The 26,381-nt window shown below is 38.5% G+C and overlaps 1 protein-coding gene across 1 annotated transcript in view; it reads left to right on the top strand.

Moving 5' to 3' along the window:
- FAAH2 (fatty acid amide hydrolase 2) overlaps positions 1 to 5,016 on the top strand; it is a gene marked incomplete at its 5' end in the record, with an annotated part of 204,888 nt that extends 199,872 nt beyond the window's left edge. The window contains 2 exon segments of the mRNA XM_082377790.1: positions 752 to 797; positions 801 to 5,016. Of these exon segments, the coding sequence (XP_082233916.1) occupies positions 752 to 797; positions 801 to 968 (214 nt within the window). The 3' untranslated portion in view covers positions 969 to 5,016.
- Positions 5,017 to 26,381: the final 21,365 nt, after the last annotated feature.

The raw sequence follows: 26,381 nt of genomic DNA, 5'->3' as shown, positions 1-26,381 counted from the left end.
ATAGCTGTCCCTTTTCATCTCCCTGGGTGGCTTTTCTCTTCCTGCTTATCCCTTAAATATTGGTACTTTAGAGGGTTCTGCATTCTTTCCTCTTTTCTCTCTACCCACCCTCCCAGGATGACTCCATTTACACCTGCTATATAAATTGCCTCTCATACACAGAGGATACACAAATCTGTATCTCCAGCTTACTTTTCTCACCTAAGCTATATTCACTGGCATACTGGGCATCTCAGGGACCTGGAACTCAGTATGTCTAAAACTGATTTCATTCTTTTTCCTAGCCCAAGTAACCTGATTTGATATCTCTATTCTTCCCCAATTTCAGTGACTGGACTATGATCAATCCAATCACTAAAGCCTGATTTCCCTTCTCTATTACTCCTTACATCTAAACAACCACCAAGTCCAATGAAGACTACCTCCTAGATATTTCTCATATATTTTTATTTATCTTTATCACTATGGTTACAATTCTAGTTCAGGCTATAATAATTTCTCACCTGGACTACTACCACAACCTTCTGACTCGTCGCTTCATTTCCAATCTTGACCCATTTAAAACTGTTGTCTCTCTTGTAGCCAGAATAATATTCTTAAATGCAAATCTGAATTCTAAAGGTTAGCACTGTTTCTGGAACACGGTTCTAGGGAAAACCAAAATTCCATTAGATCTGAAACTCAGTTGTTAAGACTGAACCAATAAGCTTATATAATTTGTCGACATTATTTTCTTTTTAATCCTCCACAGGTTAAAACTCAATGGAAAGGTACATTTAAGGGATTTGAAATTTTACTAGATGGAACATAATGGAGGCTCATATTTAATGTCAAAAGTGGACCAATATCTCATTCTGGCTCAGAAGAAGGTAATTATAAAAAGAATATCTTTAATGCAATTCATTTTTAGTCAAAGAGATACCATTCTAACCCCATTCCTTCATTGCTTGCCAGATATTTATGTGTGAACATACAGAATTTAGGTGATCAGAGTAGTTGTACTAAGTAATTTTTGGTGTGATTTTTCGTAGTCATGTTAGATATTTTAATTGTTTTTTAATAATAAAAAGGAAGATTTTTGAAAGTAAAGTAAGATAAAGCAAAGAATGAAATTGCTCAGAGATAACTGCTACTAATATTTTGGCATATTTCTGTCCAGTCATTCTTCTATCCATATGTGTAGATGTAAATTTTACATGATGGAGATCATATTATGCATATAATAATTCTAATCTGCTTTTTATTTTTAAGTGCTTTTGTAATCAGATGAAATAAATTTTAAAAATTGCCTTTTAAAAGGAAAAGCTCATTTGAGAAAGAAGAGTAATAAGAGGAAGAGTTCTGTCAAATTCTAAAAATACCTTTAAAAAAACTACAGTAAAACAGCACGTGGCACCATTTAAAAATAACACAGATTATTATTTGGAAAAAAATATAATTGTATTACTCAGACCACATGAGAATTCATGTAAAAGCTCTGACAGTAAGAATTGACAAAATGTCTTAAGGAAAGTCCTATAATCCCTAATTTAGAATCATCTCAATATACCAGAAACGACTAGTAAAAAATGATTTTAAAATACCTATGAATTAGCTGAAACATACATGAGAAACTTAGATGGAGACAGTTACAAACTTGAGTACAATAAAAGATGGCTTTACTATGTGAAGATGTCACTGTGTTATGGGATTTGAGGACCATGTTATAAATGTATACCTTATTTTAAATCTGCAGATTAAAATGTAATTCAAATAAAGACTCAAAGGATCTTTTTGTAGGTTTTTTTTAACCTTTATTGGAGTATAGTTGCCTTACAATGGTGTGTTAGTTTCTGCTCTGATTCACAAAGTGAATCAGTTATACATATACATATGTTCCCAAATCTCTTCCCTCTTGCATCTCCCTCCCTCCCACTCTCCCTATCCCACTACTGTAGGTGGTCACAAAGCACCGAGCTGGTCTCCCCATGCTATGCGGCTGCTTCTCACTAGCTATCTATTTTACGTTTGGTAGTGTGTATATGTCAAGGCCACTCTCTCACTTTGTCCCAGCTTAAACTTCCCCCTCCCCATAGCCTCAAGTCCATTCTCTAGTAGGTCTGTCTCTTTATTCCCCTCTTGCCCCTAGGTTCTTCATCACTTTTTTCCCCTTAGATTCCATATATATGTGATAGCATAGAGTATTTGATTTTCTCTTTCTGACTTACTTCACTCTGTATGACAGACTCTACATCCATCCACCTCACTACAAATAACTCCATTTCATTTCTTTTTATGGCTGAATAATATCCCATTGTATGTATGTGCCACATCTTCTCTATCCATTCATCTGTTGATGGACACTTAGGTTGTTTCCATGTCCTGACTATTGTAAATAGAGCTGCAATGAATATTTCGGTACATGACTCTTTTTGAATTATGTTTTTCTCAGGGTACATGGCCAGTAGTAGGATTGCTGGGTCGTATGGTAGTTCTATTTTTAGTTTTTCAAGGAACCTCCATACTGTTCTCCATAGGGGCTGTATCAATATACATTCCCACCAACAGTGAAAGAGGGTTCCGTTTTCTCCGCACCCTCTCCAGCATTTATTGTTTGTAGATTTTTGATGATGGCCATTCTGACCGGTGTGAGATGATATCTCATTGTAGTTTTGATTTGAATTTCCCCAATGATTAATGATGTTGAGCATTGTTTCATGTGTTTGTTGGCAATCTGTATATCTTCTTTGGGGAAATGTCTATTTAGGTCTTCAGCCCATTTTTGGATTGAGCTGTTTGTTCTTTTGATATTGAGCTGCATAAGCTGCTGGTAAATTTTGGATATTAATCCTTTGTCAGTTGCTTCATTTGCAAATATTTTCTCCCATTCTGAGGGTTGTCTTTTGGTCTTGTTTATGGTTTCCTTTGCTGTGCAAAAGCTTTTAAGTTTCATTAGGTCCCATTTGTTTATTTTTGTTTTTATTTCCATTTCTGTAGGAGGTGGGTCAAAAAGGATCTTACTGTGATTTATGTCATAGAGTGTTCTGTCTATGTTTTCCTCTAAGAGTTTGATAGTGTCTGGCCTTTCATTTAGGTCTTTAATCCATTTTGAGTTTATTTTTGTGTATGGTGTTAGGGAGTGTTTTAAATTCATACTTTATTGGCATAGAGTTGCTTGTAGTAATCTCTCATGATCCTTTGTATTTCTGCAGTGTCAGTTGTAACTTCTCCTTTTTCATTTCTAATTCTATTGATTTGAGTTTTCTCCCTTTTTTTTTTGATGAGTCTGGCTAATGGTTTATCAGTTTTGTTTATCGTCTCAAAGAACCAGCTTTCAGTTTTATTGATCTTTGCTATTGTTTCCTTCATTTCTTTTGCATTTATTTCTGATCTGATCTCTATGATTTCTTTCCTTCTGCTAACTTTGGATTTTTTTGTTTTTCTCTCTCTAATTGCTTTAGGTTTAAGGTTAGGTTGTTTATTTGAGATGTTTCTTGTTTCTTAAGGTAGGATTGTATTGATATAAACTTCCCTCTTAGAACTGCTTTTGCTGCATTCCGTGGGTTTGGGGTCATCGTGTTTTTATTGTCATTTGTTTCTAGTTATTTTTTGATTTCCTCTTTGATTTCTTCAGTGATCTCTTGGTTATTAAGTAGTGTATTGCTTAGCCTCCATGTGTTTGTATTTTTTACAGATTTTTTTCCTGTAATTGTTATCTAGTCTCATAGCATTGTGGTCAGAAAAGGTACTTGGTACAATTTCAATTTTCTTAAATTTATCAAGGCTTGATTTGTGACCCAAGATATGATCTATCCTGGAGAATGTTCCATGAGCACTTGAGAAGAATGTGTATTCTCTTGTTTTTGGATGGAATGTCCTATAATTATCAATTAAGTCCATCTTGTTTATTGTATCATTTAAAGCTTGGGTTTCCTTATTTATTTTCATTTTGGATGATCTGTACATTGGTGAAAGTGGGGTGTTAAAGTCCCCTACTATGATTGTGTTACTGTCGATTTCCCCTTTTATGGCTGTTAGTATTTGCCTTATGTATTGAGGTGCTCTTATGTTGGGTGCATAAATATTTACAATTGTTATATCTTCTTCTTGGATTGATCCCTTGATCATTATGTAGTGTCTTTCTTGTCTCTTGTAGTAGTCTTTATTTTAGTGTATATTTTGTCTGATATGAGTATTGCTATTGCAGCTTTCTTTTGATTTCCATTTGTATGGAATGCCATTTTCCATCCCTTCACTTTCAGTCTGTATGTGTCCTTAGGTCTGAAGTGGGTCACTTGTAGACAGCATATATACGGGTCTTGTTTTTGTATCCATTCAGCCACTCTATGTCTTTTGGTCGGAGCATTTAATCCATTTACATTGAAGGTAATTATCGATATGTATGTTCCTATTACCATTTTCTTAATTGTTTTGGGTTTGTTATTGTAGGGCTTTTCCATCTCTTGTGTTTCCTGCCTAGAGAAGTTCCTTTAGCATTTGTTGTAAAGCTGGTTTGGTGGTGCTGAATTCTCTTAGCTTTTGCTTGTCTGTAAATGTTTTAATTTTTACATCGGATCTGAATGAGATCCTTGCTGGGTAGAGTAATCTTGGTTGTAGGTTTTTCTCCTTCATCACTTTAAATATGTCCTGCCAGTCCTTTCTGGCTTGCAGACTTTCTGCTGTAAGATCAGCTGTTAACCTTATGGGGATTCCCTTGTGTGTTATTTGTTGTTTTTCCTTTGCTGCTTTTAATATGTTTTCTTTGTATTTAATTTTTGATAGTTTGATTAATATATGTCTTGGCGTGTTTCTCCTTGGATTTATCCTGTATGGGACTCTCTGTGCTTCCTGGACTTGATTAACTATTTCCTTTCCCATATTAGGGAAGTTTTCAACTATAATGTCTTCAAATATTTTCTCAGTCCCTTTCTTTTTCTCTTCTTCTTCTGGGACCCCTATACTTCGAATGTTGATGCATTTAATGTCTTCCCAGAGGTCTCTGAGACTGTCTTCAGTTCTTGTTATTCTTTTTCCTTTATTCTGCTATGCAGTAGTTATTTCCACTATTTTATCTTCCAGGTCACTTATCCATTTTTCTGCCTCAGTTATTCTGCTATTGATCCCTTCTAGAGAATTTTTAATTTCAGTTATTGTGTTCTTCATCTCTGTTGGTTTGCTCGTTAGTTCTTCCAGGTCCTTGTTAAACGTTTCTTGTATTTTCTCTATTCTATTTCCAAGGTTTTAGATCATCTTTACTATCATTATTCTGAATTCTTTTTCAGGTAGACTGCCTATTTCCTGTTGATTTTTTAGGTCTGGTGGGTTTTCGCCTTGCTCCTTCATCTGTGGCGTGTTTCTTTGTCTTCTCATTTTGCTTTACTGTGTTTGGGGTCTCCTTTTCGCAGGCTGCAGGTTTGTAGTTCCTGTTGTTTTTGGTGTCTGTCCCCAGTGGCTAAGTTTGGTTCAGTGGGTTGTGTAGGCTTCCTGGTGGAGCGGACTAGCATCTGTTTTCTGCGGGAGGAGGTTGGATCTTGTCTTTCTGGTGGGCAAATCCACGTCTGGCAGTGCGTCTTGGGGTGTCTGTGGCCTTATTATGATTTTAGGGAGCCTCTCTGCTAATGGATGGAGTTGTGTTCCTGTCTTGCTAGTTCTTTGGCATACGGTGTCCAGCACTGTAGCTTGCTGACCGTTGAGTGAAGCTGGGTCTTGGCGTTGAGATGGAGATGTCTGGGAGATTTTTGCCATTTGACATTATGTGGAGCTGGGAGGTTTCCTGTGGACCAGTGCCCTGAACTTGGCTCTCCCACCTCAGTGGCACAGCCCTGATGCCTTGGTGGAGCACCAAGAGCCTGTCCTCCACATGGCTCAGAATGAAAAGGAGAAAAAACAGAAAGAAAGAAAGAAGAAGATAAAATAATGTAAAGTGAAATAAAATAAAAAAATTATTAAAATAAAAAATAATTATTAAGAAAAAACAATTTTTAAGTTAAGAAAACAAAAAACAAAAACGTACAGACGGAACCCTAAGACAAATGGTAAAAGCAAAGTCATACAGACAAAATCACACAAAGAAGCATAAACATACACACTCACAAAAAGAGAAAGAGGGAAAAAAATATATATATATATCATTGTTACCAAAGTCCACCTCCTCAATTTTGGATGATTCATTGTCTATTCAGGCATTCCACAGATGCAGGGTACATCAAGTTGATTGTGGAGATTTTATCCGCTGCTCCTGAGGCTGCTGGGAGAAATTTCCCTTTCTCTTCTTTGATCGCACATCTCCCGGGGTTCAGCTTTGGATTTGGACCCTCCTCTGGGTGTAGGTCGCCTGAGGGCGTCTTTTCTTTGCTCAGAGAGGACAGGTTAAAGGAGCAGCTGATTTGCGGGCTCTGGCTCACTCAGGCCACGGGGAGGGAGGGGTATGGATACGGGGCATGCCTGCGGCAGCAGTGGCCAACGTGACGTTGCCACAGCCTGAGGTGCTCTGTGTGTTCTCCCTGGGAAGTTGTTCCTGGATCACAGGACCCTGGCAGTGGCAGCCTGCACAGGCTCCTGGGAGGGAAGGTGTGGATACTGACCTGTGCTTGCACACAGGCTTCTTGGTGGCGGCAGCAGCAGCCTTAGCATCCCATGTCCGTCTCTGGGATCCGCACTGATAGCCGCAGCTCGCGCCCATCTCTGGAGCTCCTTTAAGTGGCACTCTTAATCCCCCCTCCTCACGCACCAGGAAACAAAGAGCCAAGAAAAGTCTCTTACCTCTTCAGCAGCTCCAGACCTTTTCCCGGACTCCCTCCCATCTAGCTGTGGCACACTAGCCCCTTTCAGGCTGTGTTCACGCAGCCAACCCCAGTCCTTTCCCTGGGATCCGAATGAAGCCCGACCCTCAGCTCCCAGCCCCCACCCGTCCCAGTGGGTGAGCAGACAAGCCTCTGGGGCTGGTGAGTGTTGGTCAGCACCGATCCTCTGTGCGGGAATCTCTCCACTTTGCCCTCCACACCCCTGTTGCTGCGCTCTCCTCTGTGGCTCTGATGCTTCCCCCATCTACCACCCTCTGTCTCTGCCCATGAAGGGGCTTCCTAGTGTGTGGAAACCTTTCCTCCTTCACAGCCCTCTCCCAGTGGTGCAGGTCCCATCCTTATTCTTTTGTCTCTGTTTTTTTCTTTTTTCTTTTGCCCTACTCAGGTATGTGGGGAGTTTCTTGCCTTTTGGGAGGTCTGAGGTCTTCTGCCAGCGTTCAGTAGGTGTTCTGTAGGTGCTGTTCCTCATGTAGATGTATTTCTGATGTATTTGTGGCGAGGAAGTTGATGTCTGCGTCTTACTCTTCCATCACCTTGAAGCTTCTCTCCAGTTGAATCAAGGGATTTTTTAAATTTCTTTTTTTTTATAGTTTCTTGTGGAAAAATAAAAGAAAAATAAGATCTGCATGATAAGTTATAAACCCATAAATAAACTTTTTATATATTACCTTTTTATATGTATTAAGATAGCTTCACAATTTTCCATTAATACTATTGTAATGGAAGAAATTACCGGAAATATTGGCCATAAAAATGATAAAGGGTTATTAAACCTTTATCATTTTTATAGGCTATAACTTATGACAAGAGAAACATCAAAAGTGTCATAAGAAAAGGAGAACAGTAAAATATGAAAGAAGATATATACATGAATAATGACAACATGAAAAATGTTAAACATTACAAGTAATGAAAGAAAAAAGCTATCAAAAAGCTAATATTCAGTGATTACTTGGATTGAAAAGACTCGAATAGTCATATAATGCCAGTAACAAAGCAAACTGGTTAATTTTGGAGGGAGCATGATTCAGGGGAGATCGTTGTAAAGTCATGAAGCCAGGAGCAGGAGAAAGGAGAAGAAGTGCGTGCGTGGAAGTAATTAATCACATTGACTCCTGTGTCAGCCCCATTCTCTCACTGCAGAATGACACCTCCTACCACCTTTCAGTAAATTAAGCAAACAGTTTAATAACTTACTATATAGCTTCTTTATCTTCTTTACTGAATTCTCCAGCCTACTTAGTAGGCAGAATCCTTCCTTTGACCATATCAAAACAGTCTTTGCTGGCCTGAAATTTGTATGTACTGTATGAGTGGTCCATTGTCTTAAGTGATTTTTCCACTGTTGATACTAATCAAGAGTCTCACTTTGAATTACTGGGACTTTCCCTGGAGTGTCAGGTGTGAAAATAATTAAGAACTAATGGCTGGTCAGCATTAGCTAGCAGGCACAGTCACCATGAAACAGTTTAAATAACAATTGAAAGTAGTCATATACTTTATAAGAGACAGACTGAATAAAATGTAAAACCCCAGGAGAACTTCAAGATGGCAGAGGAGTAAGACGTGAAGATCACCTTCCTCACCACAAAAACATCAAAAATATATCTACACGTGGAGCAACTCCTACAGAACACATACTGAATGCTGGCAGAAGACCTCAGACTTCCCAAAAGGCAAGAAAATCCCCACATACCTTGGGTACAACAAAAGACAGAGACAAAAGAATAGGGACGGGACCTGCACCTCTGGTAGGCAGCTGTGAAGGAGGAAAAGTTGCCACACACTCGGAAGCCCCTTCACTGGAGGAGAGAAGGGGTGAGGGGGTGGGAGAAGCTTCAGAGCCACAGAGGAGAGCTCAGCAACAGGGGTGCAGAGGGCAAAGTGGAGAGATTCCCAAACAGGGGATCAGTACCAAACAGTGCTCACCAGCCTGAGAGGCTTGTCTGCTCACCCAGCGGGTCAGTTGTGGACAGAGAGTTGAGGCTCAGGCTTCAGAGGTCAGAACCCAGGGAGAGGACTGGGGTTGGCTGTGTGAAACAGCCTGAAGGGGCTAGTGCACCACAGCTAGTCAGGAGAGAGTCCGGGAAAATGTGTGGACTGGCCTAAGAGGCAAGAGACCATTGTTTCAGGGTGCACGAGGAGAAGGGATTCCTTCCCTGTCTGCCCACAGAAGGCAGAGCATTGAATAAACGAGTTCCAGAGACAGTGCGAGCTGCGGCTATCAGCTTGGACACCAGAGACAGGCATGAAACACTAACGCTGCTGCTGCAGCCACCAAGAATCCTGTGTGCAAACACAGGTCACTATCCAAAGCCCCTTCCTGGAAGCCTGTGCAACCCATCACTGCCAGGGTCCCATGATCCAGGGACAACTTCCCCGGGAGAACACATGGTGTGCCTCAGGCTGTTGTAACAACATGCTGAACTCTGCCACCTCAGGCTCACCCCACATTCCAATTATAACTACCATACCCTTCCCTCCCCCCAGCATGAGTGAGCCAGAGCCCCCTAAACAACCGCTGCTTTAATCCCCTTCTGTACGGGTGGAGAAAAGATGCCTGAGGGTGACCTACATGCAGAGGTGGGGGCAAAACCAAAGCTGAACCCCAGGAGCTGTGTGAACAAAGAAGAGAAATGGAAATTTCTCCATGCAGACTCAGAAGCAGCAGATTAAATCCCCACAATCAACTTGATGTACTCTGCAACTGTGGAATACCTGAATAGAGAGTGAATCATCCCAAAATTGAGGCAGTGGACTTTGGGAGCAACTGCAGATGTGGGGTTTTCTGTCTGCGACTGACTTGTTTCTGATTTTTACGTTTATCTTAGTATAGTTTTTAGTGCTTGTTATCATTGGTGGATTTGTTTATTGGTTTGGTTGCTCTTTTCTTTTTTTATTATTATTAGTTTTTAATTTTCTTATTTAAAATTTTTTATTTTAATAATTTTACTTATTTATTAATTTCTTTATTATTCTTTATTTTTCTTTCTTTCTTCTCCCTTTTCTTCTGAGCCTTGTGGCTGACAGGGTCTTGGTGCCACGGTCTGGTGTCAGGCCTGAGCCTCTGATGTGGGAGAGCCGAGTTCATGACATTGGACCACCAGAGATCTCCCGGCCTCATGTAATATCAATCAGTGAGAGCTCTCCCAGAGATCTCCGTCTCAACACTAAGACCCAGCTCCACCAAACGGCCAGCAAGCTCAGTGCTAGAGGCCTCATGCCAAACAACTAACAAGACAGGAACACAACCACACCCATTAGCAGAGAGGCTGCCTAAAATCATACTAAGTTCACGGACACCCAAAATCACAACACCGGATGCAATGCTGCCCACCAGAAACACAAGATACAGACCCCACCCACAAGAACACAGGCACCAATCCCCTCCACTAGGAAGCCTACACAACTGACTGAACCAACCTTACCCACTGGGGGAAGACATCAAAAACGATGGGAACTACAAGCCTGCAGCCAGTGAAAAAGAGATCCCCAAAAAAGTATGTAATGCAAAATGAGAACACAGAGAAATATAGAGTAGACGAAGGAGAAAGATAAAAACTCACCAGACCAAACAAATGAAGAGGAAATAGGTAGTCTACCTGAAGAAAAATACAGAGTAATGATAGTAAAGATGATCCAAAATCTTGGATAGAACGGAGAAAATACAAGAAACGTTTAACAAGGATCTAGAAGAAGTAAAGAGCAAACAAACAGTGACGAACAACACAATAAATGAAATGAAAAATTCCTAGAAGGAATCAATAGCAGAATAACTGAGGCAGAAGAATGGATAAGTGACCTAGAGATAAAGTAATGGAAATAAAGGCTGCAGAGCAGAATAAAGAAAAAAGAATGAAAAGAATTGAGGACAGTTTCAGAGACATCTGGGACAACATTAAACTCACCAATATTCGAATGATAAGGGTCACAGAAGAAGAAGAGAAAAAGAAAAGGACTGAGAAAATATTTAAAGTCATTATACTTGAAAACTTCGCTTACATGGGAAAGGAAATAGTCAATCAAGTCCAGAAAGTGCAGAGAGTCCTATACAGGATAAATCCAAGGAGAAACATGCCAAGACACATATTAATCAAACTATCAAAAATTAAATACAAAGAAAAATATTAAAAGCAGCAAGGGAAAAGCAACAAATAACATACATGGGAATCCCCATAAGGTTAAGAGCTGATCTTTCAGCAGAAACTCTGCAAGGAGAAGGGATTTGCAGGACATATTTAAAGTGATGAAAGGGAAAAAACTACAACCAAGACTACTCTACCCAGCAGGATCTCATTCAGATTTGATGGAGAAATTAAAATCTTTACAGACAAGCAGAAGTTAAAAGAATTCAGCACCACCAAACCAGCTTTACAACACATGCTAAAGGAACTTCTCTAGGCAGGAAACTTAAGAGAAGGAAAAAACCTACAATAACAAACTCAAAGTGATTAAGAAAATGGTAATAGGAACATGCATATTGGCAATTACCTTAAATGAAAATGGATTAAATACTAAAACCAAAAGGCAGAGACTGGATGAATGGATACAAAAAGAAGACCCATATATATGTTGTCTGAAGGAGATGCACTTCAGACCTAGGGGCACATACAGACTGAAAGTGAGGGGATGGAAAAAGATATTCCATGCAAATAGAAATCTAAAGAAATCAGGAGTAACAATTTTCATATGAGCATAAAATGGCTGAGTAATATTCCAGTGTATATATGTGCCACATCTTCTTTATCCATTCATCTGTTGATGGACACTTTGGTTGCTTCCATGTCCTGGCTATTGTAAATAGAGCTGCAAAGAACATTTTCGTACATGACTCTTTTTGAATTATGGTTTTCTCAGGGTGTATGCTCATTAATGGGATTGCTGGGTCATAAGGTAGTTCTATTTTTAGTTTTTTAAGGAACCTCCAGACTGTTCTCCATAGTGGTTGTATCAATTTACATTCCCACTAACAGTGCAAGAGGGTTCCCTTTCCTCCACACCCTCTCCAGCATTTATTGCTTGTAGATTTTTTGATGATGGCCATTCTGACCCGTGTGAGATGATATCCCTAAAGACTGTCATACAGAGTGAAGTAAGTCAGAAAGAGAAAAAAAAAATACCGTATGCTAACACATATATATGGAAACTAAAAAAACAGAAAAAAGAAAAAAAAAATGGTAAGAAGAACCTTGGGGCAAGACAGGAATAAAGACGCAGACCTACTAGAGAATGGACTTGAGGATACGGGGAGGGGGAAGGGTAAGATGGGACAAAATGAGAGAGTGGCATGGACATATATACACTACCAAACATAAAATAGATAGCTAGTGGGAAGCAGCCGCATAGCACAGGGAGATCAGCTCGGTGCTTTGAGACCACCTAGAGGGCTGGGATAAGGAGGGTGGGAGGGAGGGAGATGGAAGAGAGGAGAGCTATGGGGACATATATATATGTATGACTGATTCACTTTGTTATAAAGCAGAAACTAACACACCATTGTAAAGCAATTATACTCTAATAAAGATGTTTTAAAAAATGGACCTTAAAATAAGCACTATTAGAAGAGACAGAGAAGGACAGTGCATAATGATCAAGGGATCAATCCAAGAAGAAGATATAACAATTATAAATATTTATGCACCCAACATAATAACACTTCAATACATAAGGCAAATGCTAATAGCCATAAATGGGGAAATCGACAGTAACACAATGATAGTAGGGGAGTATAAAACCCCAATCTCATCAATGGACTGATAATCAAAGATGAAAATAAATAAGGAAACACAAGCTTTAAATGACATATTAAAGCCAATGGACTTAATTGATATTTATGGGGCATTCCATCCAAAAGCAACAGAATACACTTTCTTCTCATGTGCTCATGGAACATTCTCCAGGATAGATCATATCTTGGGTCGCAAATCAAGCCTTGGTAAATTTAAGAAAACTGAAATTGTATCAAGTATCTTTTCCAACCACAGCACTATGAGACTAGATATCTGTTAAAGGAAAAAAAAACTGTAAAAGATGCAAACACATTGAGACTAAACACCACGCTACTAAATAACCAAGAGATCACAGAATAAATCAAAGGGAAATCAAAAAATGCTTAGAAACAAGGGACATGAAAAAACGACGACCCAAAACCTATGGGATGCAGCAAAAGCAGTTTTTACAGGGAAGTTCATAGCAATACAATCCTACCTCAGGAAACAAGAAGCATCTCAAACAAACAACCTAAACTTACACCTAAAGCAGTTAGAGAAAGAAGAACAAAAAATCCCAAAATTAGCAGAAGGAAAGAAATCATAAAGTTCATATAAGAAATAAATGAAAAAAAATGAAGGAAACGATAGCAAATATCCATAAAACTAAAAGCTGGTTTTTTGAGAAGATAAACAAAATTGATAAACCATTAGCCAAACTCATCAAGAAAAAAAGGGAGAAGACTCAAATCAATATAATTAGAAATGAAAAAGAAGAAGTAATAACTGACACTCAGAAATACAAAGGATCATGAGAGATTACTGCAGGCAATTATATGCCAATAAAATGGACAACCTGGAATAAATGGACAAATTCTTAGGAAAACACAACATTCTGAGATTAAACCAGGAAGAAATAGAAAATATAATCCGACCAATCACAAGCACTGAAATTTAAAATGTGATTAAAAATCTTCCAACAAACAAAAGCCCAGGACCAGATGGCTTCCCAGGCGAATGCTATCAAACATTTAGAGAAGAGCTAACACCTATCCTTCTCAAACTCTTCCAAAGTATAGCACAGGGAGGAGCACTCCCAAACTCACTGTACGAGGCCACCATCACCCTGATACTAAAATCAGGCAAAGATGTCACAAAAAAAGAAAACTACCAGCCAATATGACTGATGAACATAGATGCAAAAATCCTCAGCAAAATACTAGCAAACAGAATCCAACAGCACATTAAACGGATCATACACCATGATCAAGTGGGGTTTATTCCAGGAATGCAAGGATTATCAATATACACAAATCAATCAATGTGATACACCATATCAAAAAACTGAAGGATAAAAACCATATAATAATCTCAATAGATGCAGAAAAAGGTTTCGACAAAATTCAACACCCATTGTTGATAAGAACTCTCCAGAACGTACACATAGAGGGAACTTACCTCCACATAATAAAGGCCATATATGACTAATCCATAGCCAACATCGTTCTCAATGGTGAAAAACTGAAACCATTTTCTCTAAGATCAAGAGCATGACAAGGTTGCCCACTCTCACGACTATTATTCAACGTAGTTTTGGAAGTTTTAGCCACAGGAATCAGAGGAGAAAAAGAAATAAAAGTATCAAAATCAGAAAAGAAGTAAAACGGTCACTTTTCACAGATGACATGATGCTATACATAGAGAATCCTAAAGATGCCACCAGAAAACTGCTAGAGCTAATCAACGAATTTGGTAAAGTAGGAGGATACAAAATTAATCTGCAGAAATCTCTTGCATTCCTATACACTAAAAATGAAAAAGCTGAAAGAGAACTTAAGGAAACACTCCCATTTACCATTGCAACAAAAGAATAAAATACCTGGGAATAAACCTACCTAAGGAGACAAAAGACCTGTATGCAGAAAACTATGACACTGATGAAAGAAATTAAACCTGATACATGCAGATGGAGATATATACAATGTTCTTGGATTGGAAGAAGCATCATTGTGAAAACGACTCTACTACCCAAAGCAATCTACAGATTCAATGCAATCCCTATCAAACTACCACTGGCATTTTTCACAAAACTAGAAAAAAAATTTCACAATTTGTATGGAAACACAAAAGACCCCGAATAGCCAAAGCAATCTTGAGAAAGAAAAACGGAGCTGGAGGAATCAGGTTCTCTGACTTGAGACTATACTACAAAGCTACAGTAATCAAGAGAGTATGGTACTGGCACAAAAAGAGAAATATAGATCAATGGAGTAGTATAGAAAGCCCAGAGATAAACCCACGCACTTATGGTCACCTTATCTTTGATAAAGGATTCAAGAATGGAGAATGGAGAAATGACAGCCTCTTCAATTAGTGGTGCTGGGATAACTGGACAGCTACATGTAAAAGCATGAAATTAGATCACTTCCTATCACCATACACAAAATAAACTCAAAATGAATTAAAGACCTAAACGTAATGCCAGACACTATAAAACTCTTAGAGGAAAACATAGGCAGAACACTCTTGACTTAAATCACAGTAAGATCCTTTTTGTCCCACATCCTAGAGAAATGGAAATAAAAACAAAAATAAACAAATGGGGCCCAATGAAACTTCAAAGCTTTTGCACAGCAAAGGAAACCATAAACAAGATGAAAAGACAACCCTCAGAATGGGAGAAAATATTTGCAAATGAAGCAACTGACAAAGGATTAATCTCCAAAATTTACAAGCAGCTCATGCATCTCAATATCAAAAAAACAAACAACGCAATCGAAAAATGGGCAGAAAACCTAAATAGACATTTCTCCAAAGAAGATATACAGATTGCCAACAAACAAATGAAAGGATGCTCAACATCACTAACAATTAGAGGAATGGAAATCAAAACTACAGTGAGGTATCACCTCACACCGGTGAGAATGGCCATCAAAAAATCTACAAACTGTAAATGCTGGAGAGGGTGTGGAGAAAAGGTAACCCTCTTGCACTGTTGGTGGGAATGTAAATTGATACAGCCACTATGGAGAACAGTATGGAGGTTCCTTAAAAAACTAAAAATAGAACTGCTGTATGACCCAGCAATCCCACTACTGGGCATATGCCCTGAGAAAAATATAATTCAAAAAGAGTCATGTACCACAATATTCATTGCAGCTCTATTTACAATAGCCAGGACATGGAAGCAACCTATGTGTCCATTGGGAGACGAATGGTTAAGGACGATGTGGTTGATATATACCATGGAATAGTTCTCAGCCATAAAGAAACGAAATTGAGTTATTTGCAGTGAGGTGGATTGACCTAGAGTCTGTCATACAGAGTGAGGTAAGTCAGAAAGAGAAAAACAAATACCATATGCTAACACATATATATGTAATCTAAAAAAAAAAAGTTTTTGATGATCCTAGTGACGGACAGGAATAAAGACGCAGACGTAGTGAATGGACTTGAGGACACGGGGAGGGGTAAGTGTAGCTGGGACGAAGTGAGAGTGTAGCATTGAAGTTTATACACTATTAAATGTAAAATAGATAGCTAATATGAAGCAGCCACATAACACAGGGAGATCAGCTCGGTGCTTTCTGACCACCTATGGGGGTGGGAAAGGGAGGGTGGGAGGGAGACACAAGAGGGTGGGGATATGAGGATATATGTATACATATAGTTGAGTCACTTTGTTATACAACAGAAGCTAACACAACATTGTAAAGCAATTATACTCCAATAATGATATTAAATTTAAAAAAAAAAATGTAAAGCCATTCAAGAGTTTCAGTTCATATGTGCAAAATTTAGAATGGGCACTTGTAAAGATGGGTGTAGGGAAGACAAGGATCTATAATATTGTGACATATCTTATCATTTGGCCAATAAGAGAGATTTATAACCTCAATATTTACCCAAAAGACATTTTATAAAACTCAAATATCTGTCCTTGATTAAAGAAAAAAGAATCTTAAAAACTATGGTTGTCATAATGTGGTTTTTTTAATTGTACATAAAATCTAGTGGAATTCTCAGTAAAATTAAGACTAGTATAAGCATGTATACTTTATTTATAAAGTGTACCTGAAAGAGAAAGTAGAAATAAAAGGCATAACTCTGTGAAAGAAAAGACAAACTTACAATTATTTGTAAATTAAGATACGAGTTTATTCTTGGCATACTTGAGAGTTATTATTAAAAATGTTTTAGCATAAATGAGTTCAACAAAAGTAAATTTTAAGATGAATGTGAGGAAAATCATAGCTGACATATATATCAATAATAACCAGTTAGAAAGTATAATGTGGGAAACAAAGCCTAAAAGAAACAGAAAAATCCACAAAATAACTAGGGACTCTAAAGATATAAGACCTACCTGAGAAAAATTACAAAACCTTACTAAGAGTTCTAAAATGAGCTTTGAATAAAGGAGAAACCTAGATTTATAGCTTGGACTTGTTGGTAATTGTGCCCCATAAACCTGTATAATCATGGTGTTACTGGGATTACAATTACTATTCCATATTTAAAATTATTTATTTATGGCTGTGTTGGGTCTTCATTTCTGTGCGAGGGCTTTCTCTAGTTGCGGCAAGTGGGGGCCACTCTTCATCGCGGTGCGCGGGCCTCTCACTATCGCGGCCTCTCTTGTTGCGGAGCACAGACTCCAGACGCGCAGGCTCAGTAATTGTGGTCCACGGGCCCAGCTGCTCCGCGGCATGTGGGATCTTCCCAAACCAGGGCTCGAACCCGTGTCCCCTGCATTGGCAGGCTGATTCTTAACCACTGCGCCACCAGGGAAGCCCACTATCCTATTTTTTAATGTCCCCAGGCACATCAGAAATCTACATCACAGTCACAAAGAGGTTTCTGAAACACTAACAGGCATGTTGTCTTATGAAGTAAACCTTCATTTGATGCATTAGTTTATTCCTTTTCCATGTATCTTTTTTTGACATATTGAGGAAGGTGAGAGTGAATGTTGTGTGTATCTGAGTAGGGAGGAGGTCAATGGAGAAAGACATTATTACACTTGGTTAAGGGTGATGGCAATAAGGATGTGTGTCACCTTCAGCTTTCCCAAGATTTTGCCAGAAAAGATCATGTTTGGGGATGGGGTGGCCATATTTCATATCAACTAAAATCAAATTGGTAATTTTTCTTATGGAAGTTGAAAAAATGATATTAATCTTCTGCCAGAGTAAACAAGGGTATAGTCGTCTAGAGTTTTGAAGTGTCATAGTATACTTAAATATTTCCCTAAGGTTCATAACCTTATGAAGCAATTTGAAGTTTAGCCACTTCCAGGTTCAATAAAAAAACAGAACTGTTTTGATTTTATAGGCAGATACTCAATAGCTGCTAACATGTTGGTATTTAACTCTTCCTACATTCAGTAGGAAAAGGAAGACATTAGGGCATCTAACTTTGTTGAGGATATTTTATGTCTCAGTTCTTGAATAATTTCTTTATTTCATAGCGACACCAAGAGGCAGGTATTATTTTTACCCATTTTATAGGAAAAAATTTGTCAAAAATTTGTTGGCAAATTTTTTTATTAATAGTCTTATTTGTAGAAAAGTTATAGATTTACATAAAATTGAGCAGATAGTACAGGGTGTTCACATTTACCCTGTTTTCCCTGCACACAGATTCCTCTATTAGTAATATCTTGCATGAGTGGTGCATTTGTTATGTATCCACCATTACAGTATCATACAGAATAGTTTCACAACTCTAAAAATCCTCTGCCCTTCACCTATTCTTTCCTACCCTCTTTACACTTCCTGTGGAAACCACTGAGTTTTTGTTGTCATTATAGTTTTGCCTTTTTAAGAATGTGACGTAGTTAGAACCATGCAGAATGTACCCTTTTCAGACTGACTTATTCCACTTAGAAATATGCATTTAAGATTCCTCCATGTCTTTTCATGCCTTGATAGCTCAGGTTTTTATTTTTTGATTGCTGAATAATATTGTATTGTCGAGATACGCTCCATTTGTTTATCCATTCACCTAGTGAAGGGCATCTTGGTTGCTTTCAGTTATTGGCATATGTGAACAAAGCTTTCTTTTGTAGTTTTTTGTGTGGACATAAATTTTCTATTCAGTCGGGTAACAACTAAGGAGCACAATATGCTTAGCTTTGTTAGAAACTGCTGACTGCAAAGCAGTCTTCCAAAGTGGCTCCTCCAGTGTTCTCCAGAGAAACGTATTTTATATTTATTTTAAGGAACTGGCTTGCCCATTGCAGTTGTGGGGGCTGCCAGATCTGAAATTTGCAGAACACACAAGCAGGCTGGAGACTCAGGGAAGGGCTGATGTTGCAGCGAGAGTTTGAAGCAATCAGGAGGCAGAATTTTCTCTTCCTTGGGGACTCTCAGTCTTGTTTTTCACTTGGGGCTTTCAGCTGATTAGATGAATCCAGTCTGCATTATGGAGGATACTATACTTTACTCGAACGTATGTTAATACATTTAAATGTTAATATTATCTAAAATATACCTTTAGAGCGACATTTAGACAGGTGTGTTGGGGAAGCTAGTAAAATAGTCTTGTTAAAGCTTCAGAGGCAACAATAGGCCTTTGACTAAACAAAGACCCTGAACTGCTGAACTTGCTTAACATGCTGAACTGCTAGACTACGTGCAGGTCAGCAGAAACGGTGCTAGCAAGTCTTGGGAACCAACAGATAAAGAAGGGAGTAAGTCACGAAGCTTCCTGGGCCTTGGTAATCTGGTCAGTTCCCGGGGATCAGCGAACATTCTGAGACAACTAAAAAGTATCAGAGAATTTGCGATAATAGTCAGAGCTGCATATTTGCTTGCAAGCTGATGACTATCAGCTTGTGACTTGGCATTAAAAGCAGGACTCCTTTGGGCGGCACTCTGAAGTCTCACCCGTGGGGTGGACGCTCCGCCCGGGGCCTTCCCAATTGGGACTCCAGATTGATGTTCAAGGGACTTCCCAGCTGATGCTTGGATCTGGAAATAGGTGTTGGCCCAATTCGGTGATGTATGCTCTGTTATATACTCTGTTAATATTCTTATTCCTTTCCCTTTAATGATTGTATACTGAAATTTATGTACTCTGTTAATATTCTTATTCCTTTCCTTTTAATGATTGTATATTGAAATTCAGTTAAATCACCTTCTGTTAAAGATTTGATTGAAGTTGTTTATTTGTGTGTGGTTATTTTGCCAGCGAATCCAACGAACCTTAAAACCAAAAGCAGGCTTTCAGCAAAACATGGTGCTTGTCTAAATATATGGTCTAGCCAAGCTGACATATAAAATTAAAACTTATTAGTTTTTTTTTCCCATGGTGAATTCTACCTAACAGTTTTTCTGGCTTTATTGGGGTAAAAATTGACAAATAAAAATTATATATATTTAAGGTACATAGCATTATGTTTTGATATATGCATACATTGTGAAATGACTACCACAATCAAGCTAAGTAACATATCTATCACCTCACATTTTTTACCATTTTTTTGTGTGGTGAGAACACTTAAAGTCAACCCTTTTAACAAAATACTATACTGTATTATTAACTATAGTCACTATGCTACAAATTAGATCTCCAGAACTTATTCATCCTGCATTACTGAATATTTTAACCCTCTGACCAACATTTCTCCAGTTCCCCTACTCTTCAGCCCCTGACAACCACCATTTTACTCTGCTTTTATGAGTTGGACTATTTTAGATTCCAGATATAAGTGAGATCATGCAGTATTTGTCTTTCTGTGTCCTGCTTATTTCACTTAGCTTAACCATTACAAGTCAAACTCTTGACAACTTGGCACTCATATACGTCTCCTTAAATCATACTTAATCTTCAAATAAAGACAATCTCAAGGTCATGCTTTCACGTAACATAATATATACAACTGAAAACATACTAACTAATTCACCAGAAGAGGATGTAAAGTCCATGGGTGATATTCACTCATCTCTTGGATATCTTCAAAGTTGAATAGTATGATGAAAAATTAACAGTACTTAAATACTATGATGTAAATTCAATACATCTTATGTTACATAATAAGGGATAAGAAAGAGAAGAAAAACTAGATATTTGCTTAATTACACATACATGCATATTTATAAAAAGAAAGGAAGAAATCTTCATGTTTATTACGGTCCTCATTTTTGTAACAGGTGACATAGTCATAGCTGGTATTTATATTTATATATATTTTTAACATCTTTATTGGAGTATAATTGCTTTACAATGGTGTGTTAGTTTCTGCTTTATAACAAAGTGAATCAGTTATACATATACATATATCCCCATATCTCCTCCCCCTTGCATCTCCCTCCAAACCTCCCTATCCCACCCCCCTAGGTGGTCAAAGAACAATAAGCTGATCTCCCTGTGCTATGCGGCTGCTTCCCACTAGCAATCTATTTTACATTTGGTAGTATATAAGTCCATGCCACTCTCTCACTTCATCCCATCTTACCCTTCTCCCTCCCCATGTCCTCAAGATATCTGCATCTTTATTCCTGTCCTGCCCCTAGGTTCTTCATAACTTTTTTCCTTTTTTTAGATTCCGTATATATGTGTTAGCATATGGTATTTGTTTTTCTCTTTCTGACTTACCTCACAATGTATGACAAACTCTAGGTTCATCCACCTCACTACAAATAACTCAATTTTGTTTCTTTTTATGGCTGAGTAATATTCCATTGTAAGTATGTACATCTTCTTTATCCATTCATCTGTAGATGGACACTTAGGTTGCTTCCATGTCCTAGCTATTGTAAATAGAGCTGCAATGAACATTGTGGTACATGACTCTTTTTGAATTATGGTTTTCTCAGGGAATATGCCCAGTAGTGGGATTGCTGGGTCATATGGTAGTTCCAATTTTAGTTTTTTAAGGAACCTCCAGACTGTTCTCCATAGTGGCTGTATCAATTTACATTCCCACCCACATTGCAAGAGGGTTCCCTTTTCTCCACACCCTCTCCAGCATTTATGGTTTATAGATTTTTTGATGATGGCTATTCTGACCGGTGTGAGGTGATACCTCACTGTACTTTTGATTTGTATTTCTCAAATGATTAGTGATGTTGAGCATTCTTTCATGTGTTTGTTGCCAATCTGTATATCTTCCTTGGAGAAATGTCTGTTTAGGTCTTCTGACCATTTTTGTATTGGGTTGTTTGTTTGTTTGATATTGAGCTTCATGAGATGTTGTAAATTTTGGAGATTAATCCTTTGTCAGTTGCTTCATTTGCAAATATTTTCTCCCATTCTGTGGGTTGTCTTTTCATCTTGTTTATGGTTTCCTTTGCTGTGCAAAAGCTTTTACGTTTCATTAGGTCCCATTTGTTTATTTTTGTTTTTATTTCCATTTCTCTAGCAGGTGGGTCAAATGGATCTTGCTGTGATTTATGTCATAGAGTGTTCTGCCTATGTTTTCCTCTAAGAGTTTTATAGTGTTTGGCCTTATGTTTAGGTCTTTAATCCATTTTGATTTTATTTTTGTGTATGGTGTTAGGGAGTGTTCTAATTTCATTCTTTTACATGTAGCTGTCCAGTTTTCCCAGCACCACTTATTGAAGAAGATGTCTTTTCTCCATTGTATATTCTTGCCTCCTTTATCAAAATAAAGGTGACCATATGTGCGTGGGTTTACTATGGGCTTTCTATCCTGTTCCATTGATCTATATTTCTGTTTTTGTGCCAGTACCATACTGTCTTGATTACAGTAGCTTTGTAGTATAGTCGGAAGTAAGGTAGCTTCACTCCTGTAGCTTCATTTTTCTTTCTCAAGGTTGTCTTGTCTGTTCGGGGTCTTTCGTGTTTCCATACAAATTGTGAAATTTTTTGTTCTAGTTCTGTGAAACATGCCAGTGGTAGTTTGATAGGGATTGCATTGAATCTGTAGATTGCTTTGGGTAGTAGAGTCATTTTCACAATATTGATTCTTCCAATCCAAGAACATGGTATATCTCTCCATCTGTTTGTATCATCTTTAATTTCTTCCATCAGTGTCTTATAGTTTTCTGCATACAGGTCTTTTGTCTCCTGGGTAGGTTTATTCCTAGGTATTTTATTTTATTTTATTTTATTTTGCAATGGTAAATGGGTGTGTTTCTTTATTTTCTCTTTCATGTTTTTCATCATTAGTGTATAGGAATGCAAGAGATTTCTGTGCATTTATTTTGTATCCTCCTACTTTACCAAATTCGTTGATTAGTTCTGGTCGTTTCCTGGTAGAGTCTTTAGGATTCTCTATGTATAGTATCATGTCATCTGCAAACAGTGTCAGCTTTGCTTCTTCTTTTCCGATTTGGGTTCCTTTTATTTCTTTTTCTTCTCTGATTGCATAGCTGGTATTTATAATTACCTTCTTCCACTACTCATTCTGTATTCCCTTTGCCTTCAGCTAGCACTGCAGCTGATTGTGGTTCTTTACCTGGTGAGGTGACCTTTGAAATTAAGACCTTTAAGCCAGCAGAGAACAAGGTTGGGGAACAGGAAACAAAAATTGTGCTGGTAGATCACTAAGGGTGTTAATGAGTGGTGTCACTCCCTTTTCCACCCTTTGATTACTAGACTGATGAATTCTGACTATGGGAGAAACAGCATCATATACTGGACACTGACACAGAGCATATACAGACTCCTGGAAACCCTACCCTAGCCTTACAATGTTTTGTTCCCTGGCTTGCACTGTAACTGAGTCATCAAAATGCAATTTCACCATTTTATCAAGCCAGCTGTATCAGGATGGTGGGCGTATTTGTCAGCTTGGGCTTGCATAACAAAATACCAAAGATTGGGTGGCTTGAACAATAGAAATATATTTCTTCAGTTATGGAGGCTGCAAATCTCAGTGCCAGCATGGTTAAGTTCTGCTGATGTCTCTCTTTCTGGCTTATAGACAGCTGTTTTCTCACTTTGTTCTCACATGGCAGATCTCTCTCTCTCTCTCTCTCTCTCTCACACACACACACACACACATTTCTTATAAGGCCACAATCCTATTGGATCACTGCCCTACTCTTATGACCTCATTAACCTAAACTACCTCCTAAGGACCGTATCTCCAGATACAGCCACATTGGGCATTAGAGATTCAACATATGAATTTTGAGGGCACACAATTCAGTTCACTGCATTTGGGAACATGGTAAGACCAGTGATTTCCATAAACATGGGCCATAGCTGCACTTCATTTGCTGTGAAATGAGTTTCTTGATCAGAAGAAATCCTATGTACAATAACATGATGGTGATAAGTCATTCTGTAAGTTAGTCCATGGATGGTGGTTTTGGCAGACAAATTCTGTGCAGGGAAGGCAAATGTATATCAAGATTAAGTGTCTATTCCATTAAGAAAAACAGTTTTCCCCTTCCATGATTGAAGTGCTCCAATGTAGTCAACCTGCCATCAGTACTTGGCTGATCACCCTAGAAAATGTTGCTATATCTGGGATTCAGTGTTGTTCTCTACTGCTAACAGATTGGAAACTCAGCAGTGACTATAATGAGGTCAACCTTGGTAAGTGGAAGTACATATTACTGAACCCATGCCATCCCTGCCACCATGGCCATTGAGCCCATTGAGCAATGACAGGTGTAGCTGTGGAAAGAGGCTGACTAATATTTACAAAACAAATTCTATCCACTTATTAAAATCTTCTTCTGCCTAGGTCATCCTTTGGTGAGCATTCACATGAGACACAAATACCTTTATGTTTTTTTACCTATTCAGGGAAATATATCCACAAATCTCTTCCCTTACCTCTTTAACATTAATTTCCCAATTGTTTCCTGTCCAAGCCCCAGGCAACAACCCATTGGCAACAACACATGAATTCATATGTGATTTTACATATGGTCACTTTTCCTTCCAAGCAAAATGAACATTCAGGGGTCCTATTCAAACTTCTGCCCATGGGGAAGATCACCCTTAACCACTGTCCTTCAGGCATGTCCCAGAAAAGGGCTGCAGTGCTACAGCTGTACACTTTTGGGTGATGCCTACATATCGCACAGAACAATCTGTAAGCCAGGTCCAATTTTTGTCTTCCTTTATCAACTGGTTGCAAGGAACTCTCCAGGAGGCTGTATATGCTGGCTTGGATTGAGAAGGTGGTGTAACAGGAATGGGCACTATAAGCATTTAGGCAACTTCTTGATGTAACTTATTTGTGCCTTGGGGACTGCTCCAACACAATCTGTATATAGCAATTCCATTTGATGACAGAGTGCTGCTGTGCACTCCCAACTTTATGGATTGATGGACCAGACAACACCCAGTTCATCATGGTCAGCTCAGGTATCATGGTAATTTGGTGGCCCATGTTTAAGCATTCAGTCTCTACTAAGGACCAGTAACAAGGCAAAAGCTGTTTCTCGAAAGGAGAGTAGTTATATCAAGAGGATGGCGGCTCTTTGCTCCCAAGTCCTAAGGTCGTAAATTATGATTCACCTATAGGGGCCAGCCAAAGGCTCCAAACAGCTTCCTTTTCTGCCACTGTCACTTCAAGCAAAATTGAATCTGCTGGATCATATGGCCCAAGTAGCAACGCAGCTTGAAGAGCAGCCTGGAACTTCTGCAGAATCTTTTTTTGTTCTGGGCCCCACTGAAAGCTAAGTCACTTGGTAAATGCGGTGAAATATTACACCCATATGAGAAATATGTTACCCCCACATCCAAAAAGGCCCACTAGACATTGTACCTCTTTGGTTTAGGAGGGACAGATGAAACAACTTATCCTTCACCTTATGAGAGATATCATGACAATAACAGCTATAAATTTCAATGAAATGGAGACTCTTGAACTTACATTTATTTCTCACCATCTGATGTGTAAATGTCTTTCCAGTAAGTCTGGAGTAGTTGCTACTTACTGCTCACTAAATCCAATGAGCATTAGGTCATTATAATAATGGACTAGTGTGATGTCTTGTGGAAGGGAAAGGCAATCAAATTCCCTGAAAACTAAATTATGACAAAGGGCTAGAGAATTGACTTTGCATGAGGCAGGATAGTGAAGATGTATTGCTGGCCTTGCCAGCTGAAAGCAAGCTGCTTCTGGTGGCCTTTACTAATAGATATGGAGAAAAAGTATTTATCAGATCAATAGCTGCCTATCAAGAACCAGGGAATATGTTAATTTGCTTAAAAAATGAAATCACATGTGGTATAGCAGCTGTGTTTGGAGTCATCACCTGCTTAAGTTGATGATAATGTTCTGTCATTCTCCAAAATCCATCTATTTTCTGCAGAAAACAGATAGATGAGTTGAATGGGTGTGAGGTGGGAATCCTTCAAGTCCTTGTTGGTGAAATCAATCTCTGAAATCTCTCCAGGAATGTGGTATTGCTTTTGTATTACTATTTTCCTAGATAGAGGCACTTCTCATGGCTTCCACTTGACTTACCTGCCATAACAGCCCTCTCTCCACAGGTCAGAGAATCAATGTGCAGATTCTACCAGTTTTTGAGTAGCTCTTTTGCAATTAAGCATTCCAGAACTGGGGAAATAATAATATGATGGTTTTAGAGACCCACTCAACACACTGAGATTAAATTGAGCTAAAATTCCACTGATTACCTGACCCCCAGAAGACCCTACTCTGACGGACCATAGTGATATTTTGGGTCTCCTGGAATTAGTGTCAGTTCAGACCTTGTGTCTAGTAATCCCCCAAATTATCATTATTTAATTTTCCCCTAATTTACAACCCAGTAAAAGACTATGGGCCCCTTTGGGGAAAGCTGTGAGAAAGACTAGCAGTATAAAATTTTGGCAGTGTAGCGGGATCCTTCCTCCAGGGTACCTGACCTCCCTTTCATTCACTAGGTTATGGGTCCACATTTATGTTTCCCAGTTCAATGGCAGCAGTTCTTCATGTAAATTCTGATCTACA

Source organism: Balaenoptera borealis (assembly GCF_965194805.1).
Source record: "Balaenoptera borealis genome assembly, chromosome: X".
NCBI lineage: Eukaryota > Metazoa > Chordata > Mammalia > Artiodactyla > Balaenopteridae > Balaenoptera > Balaenoptera borealis.
This window is presented reverse-complemented; position numbering and strand designations above follow the sequence as displayed.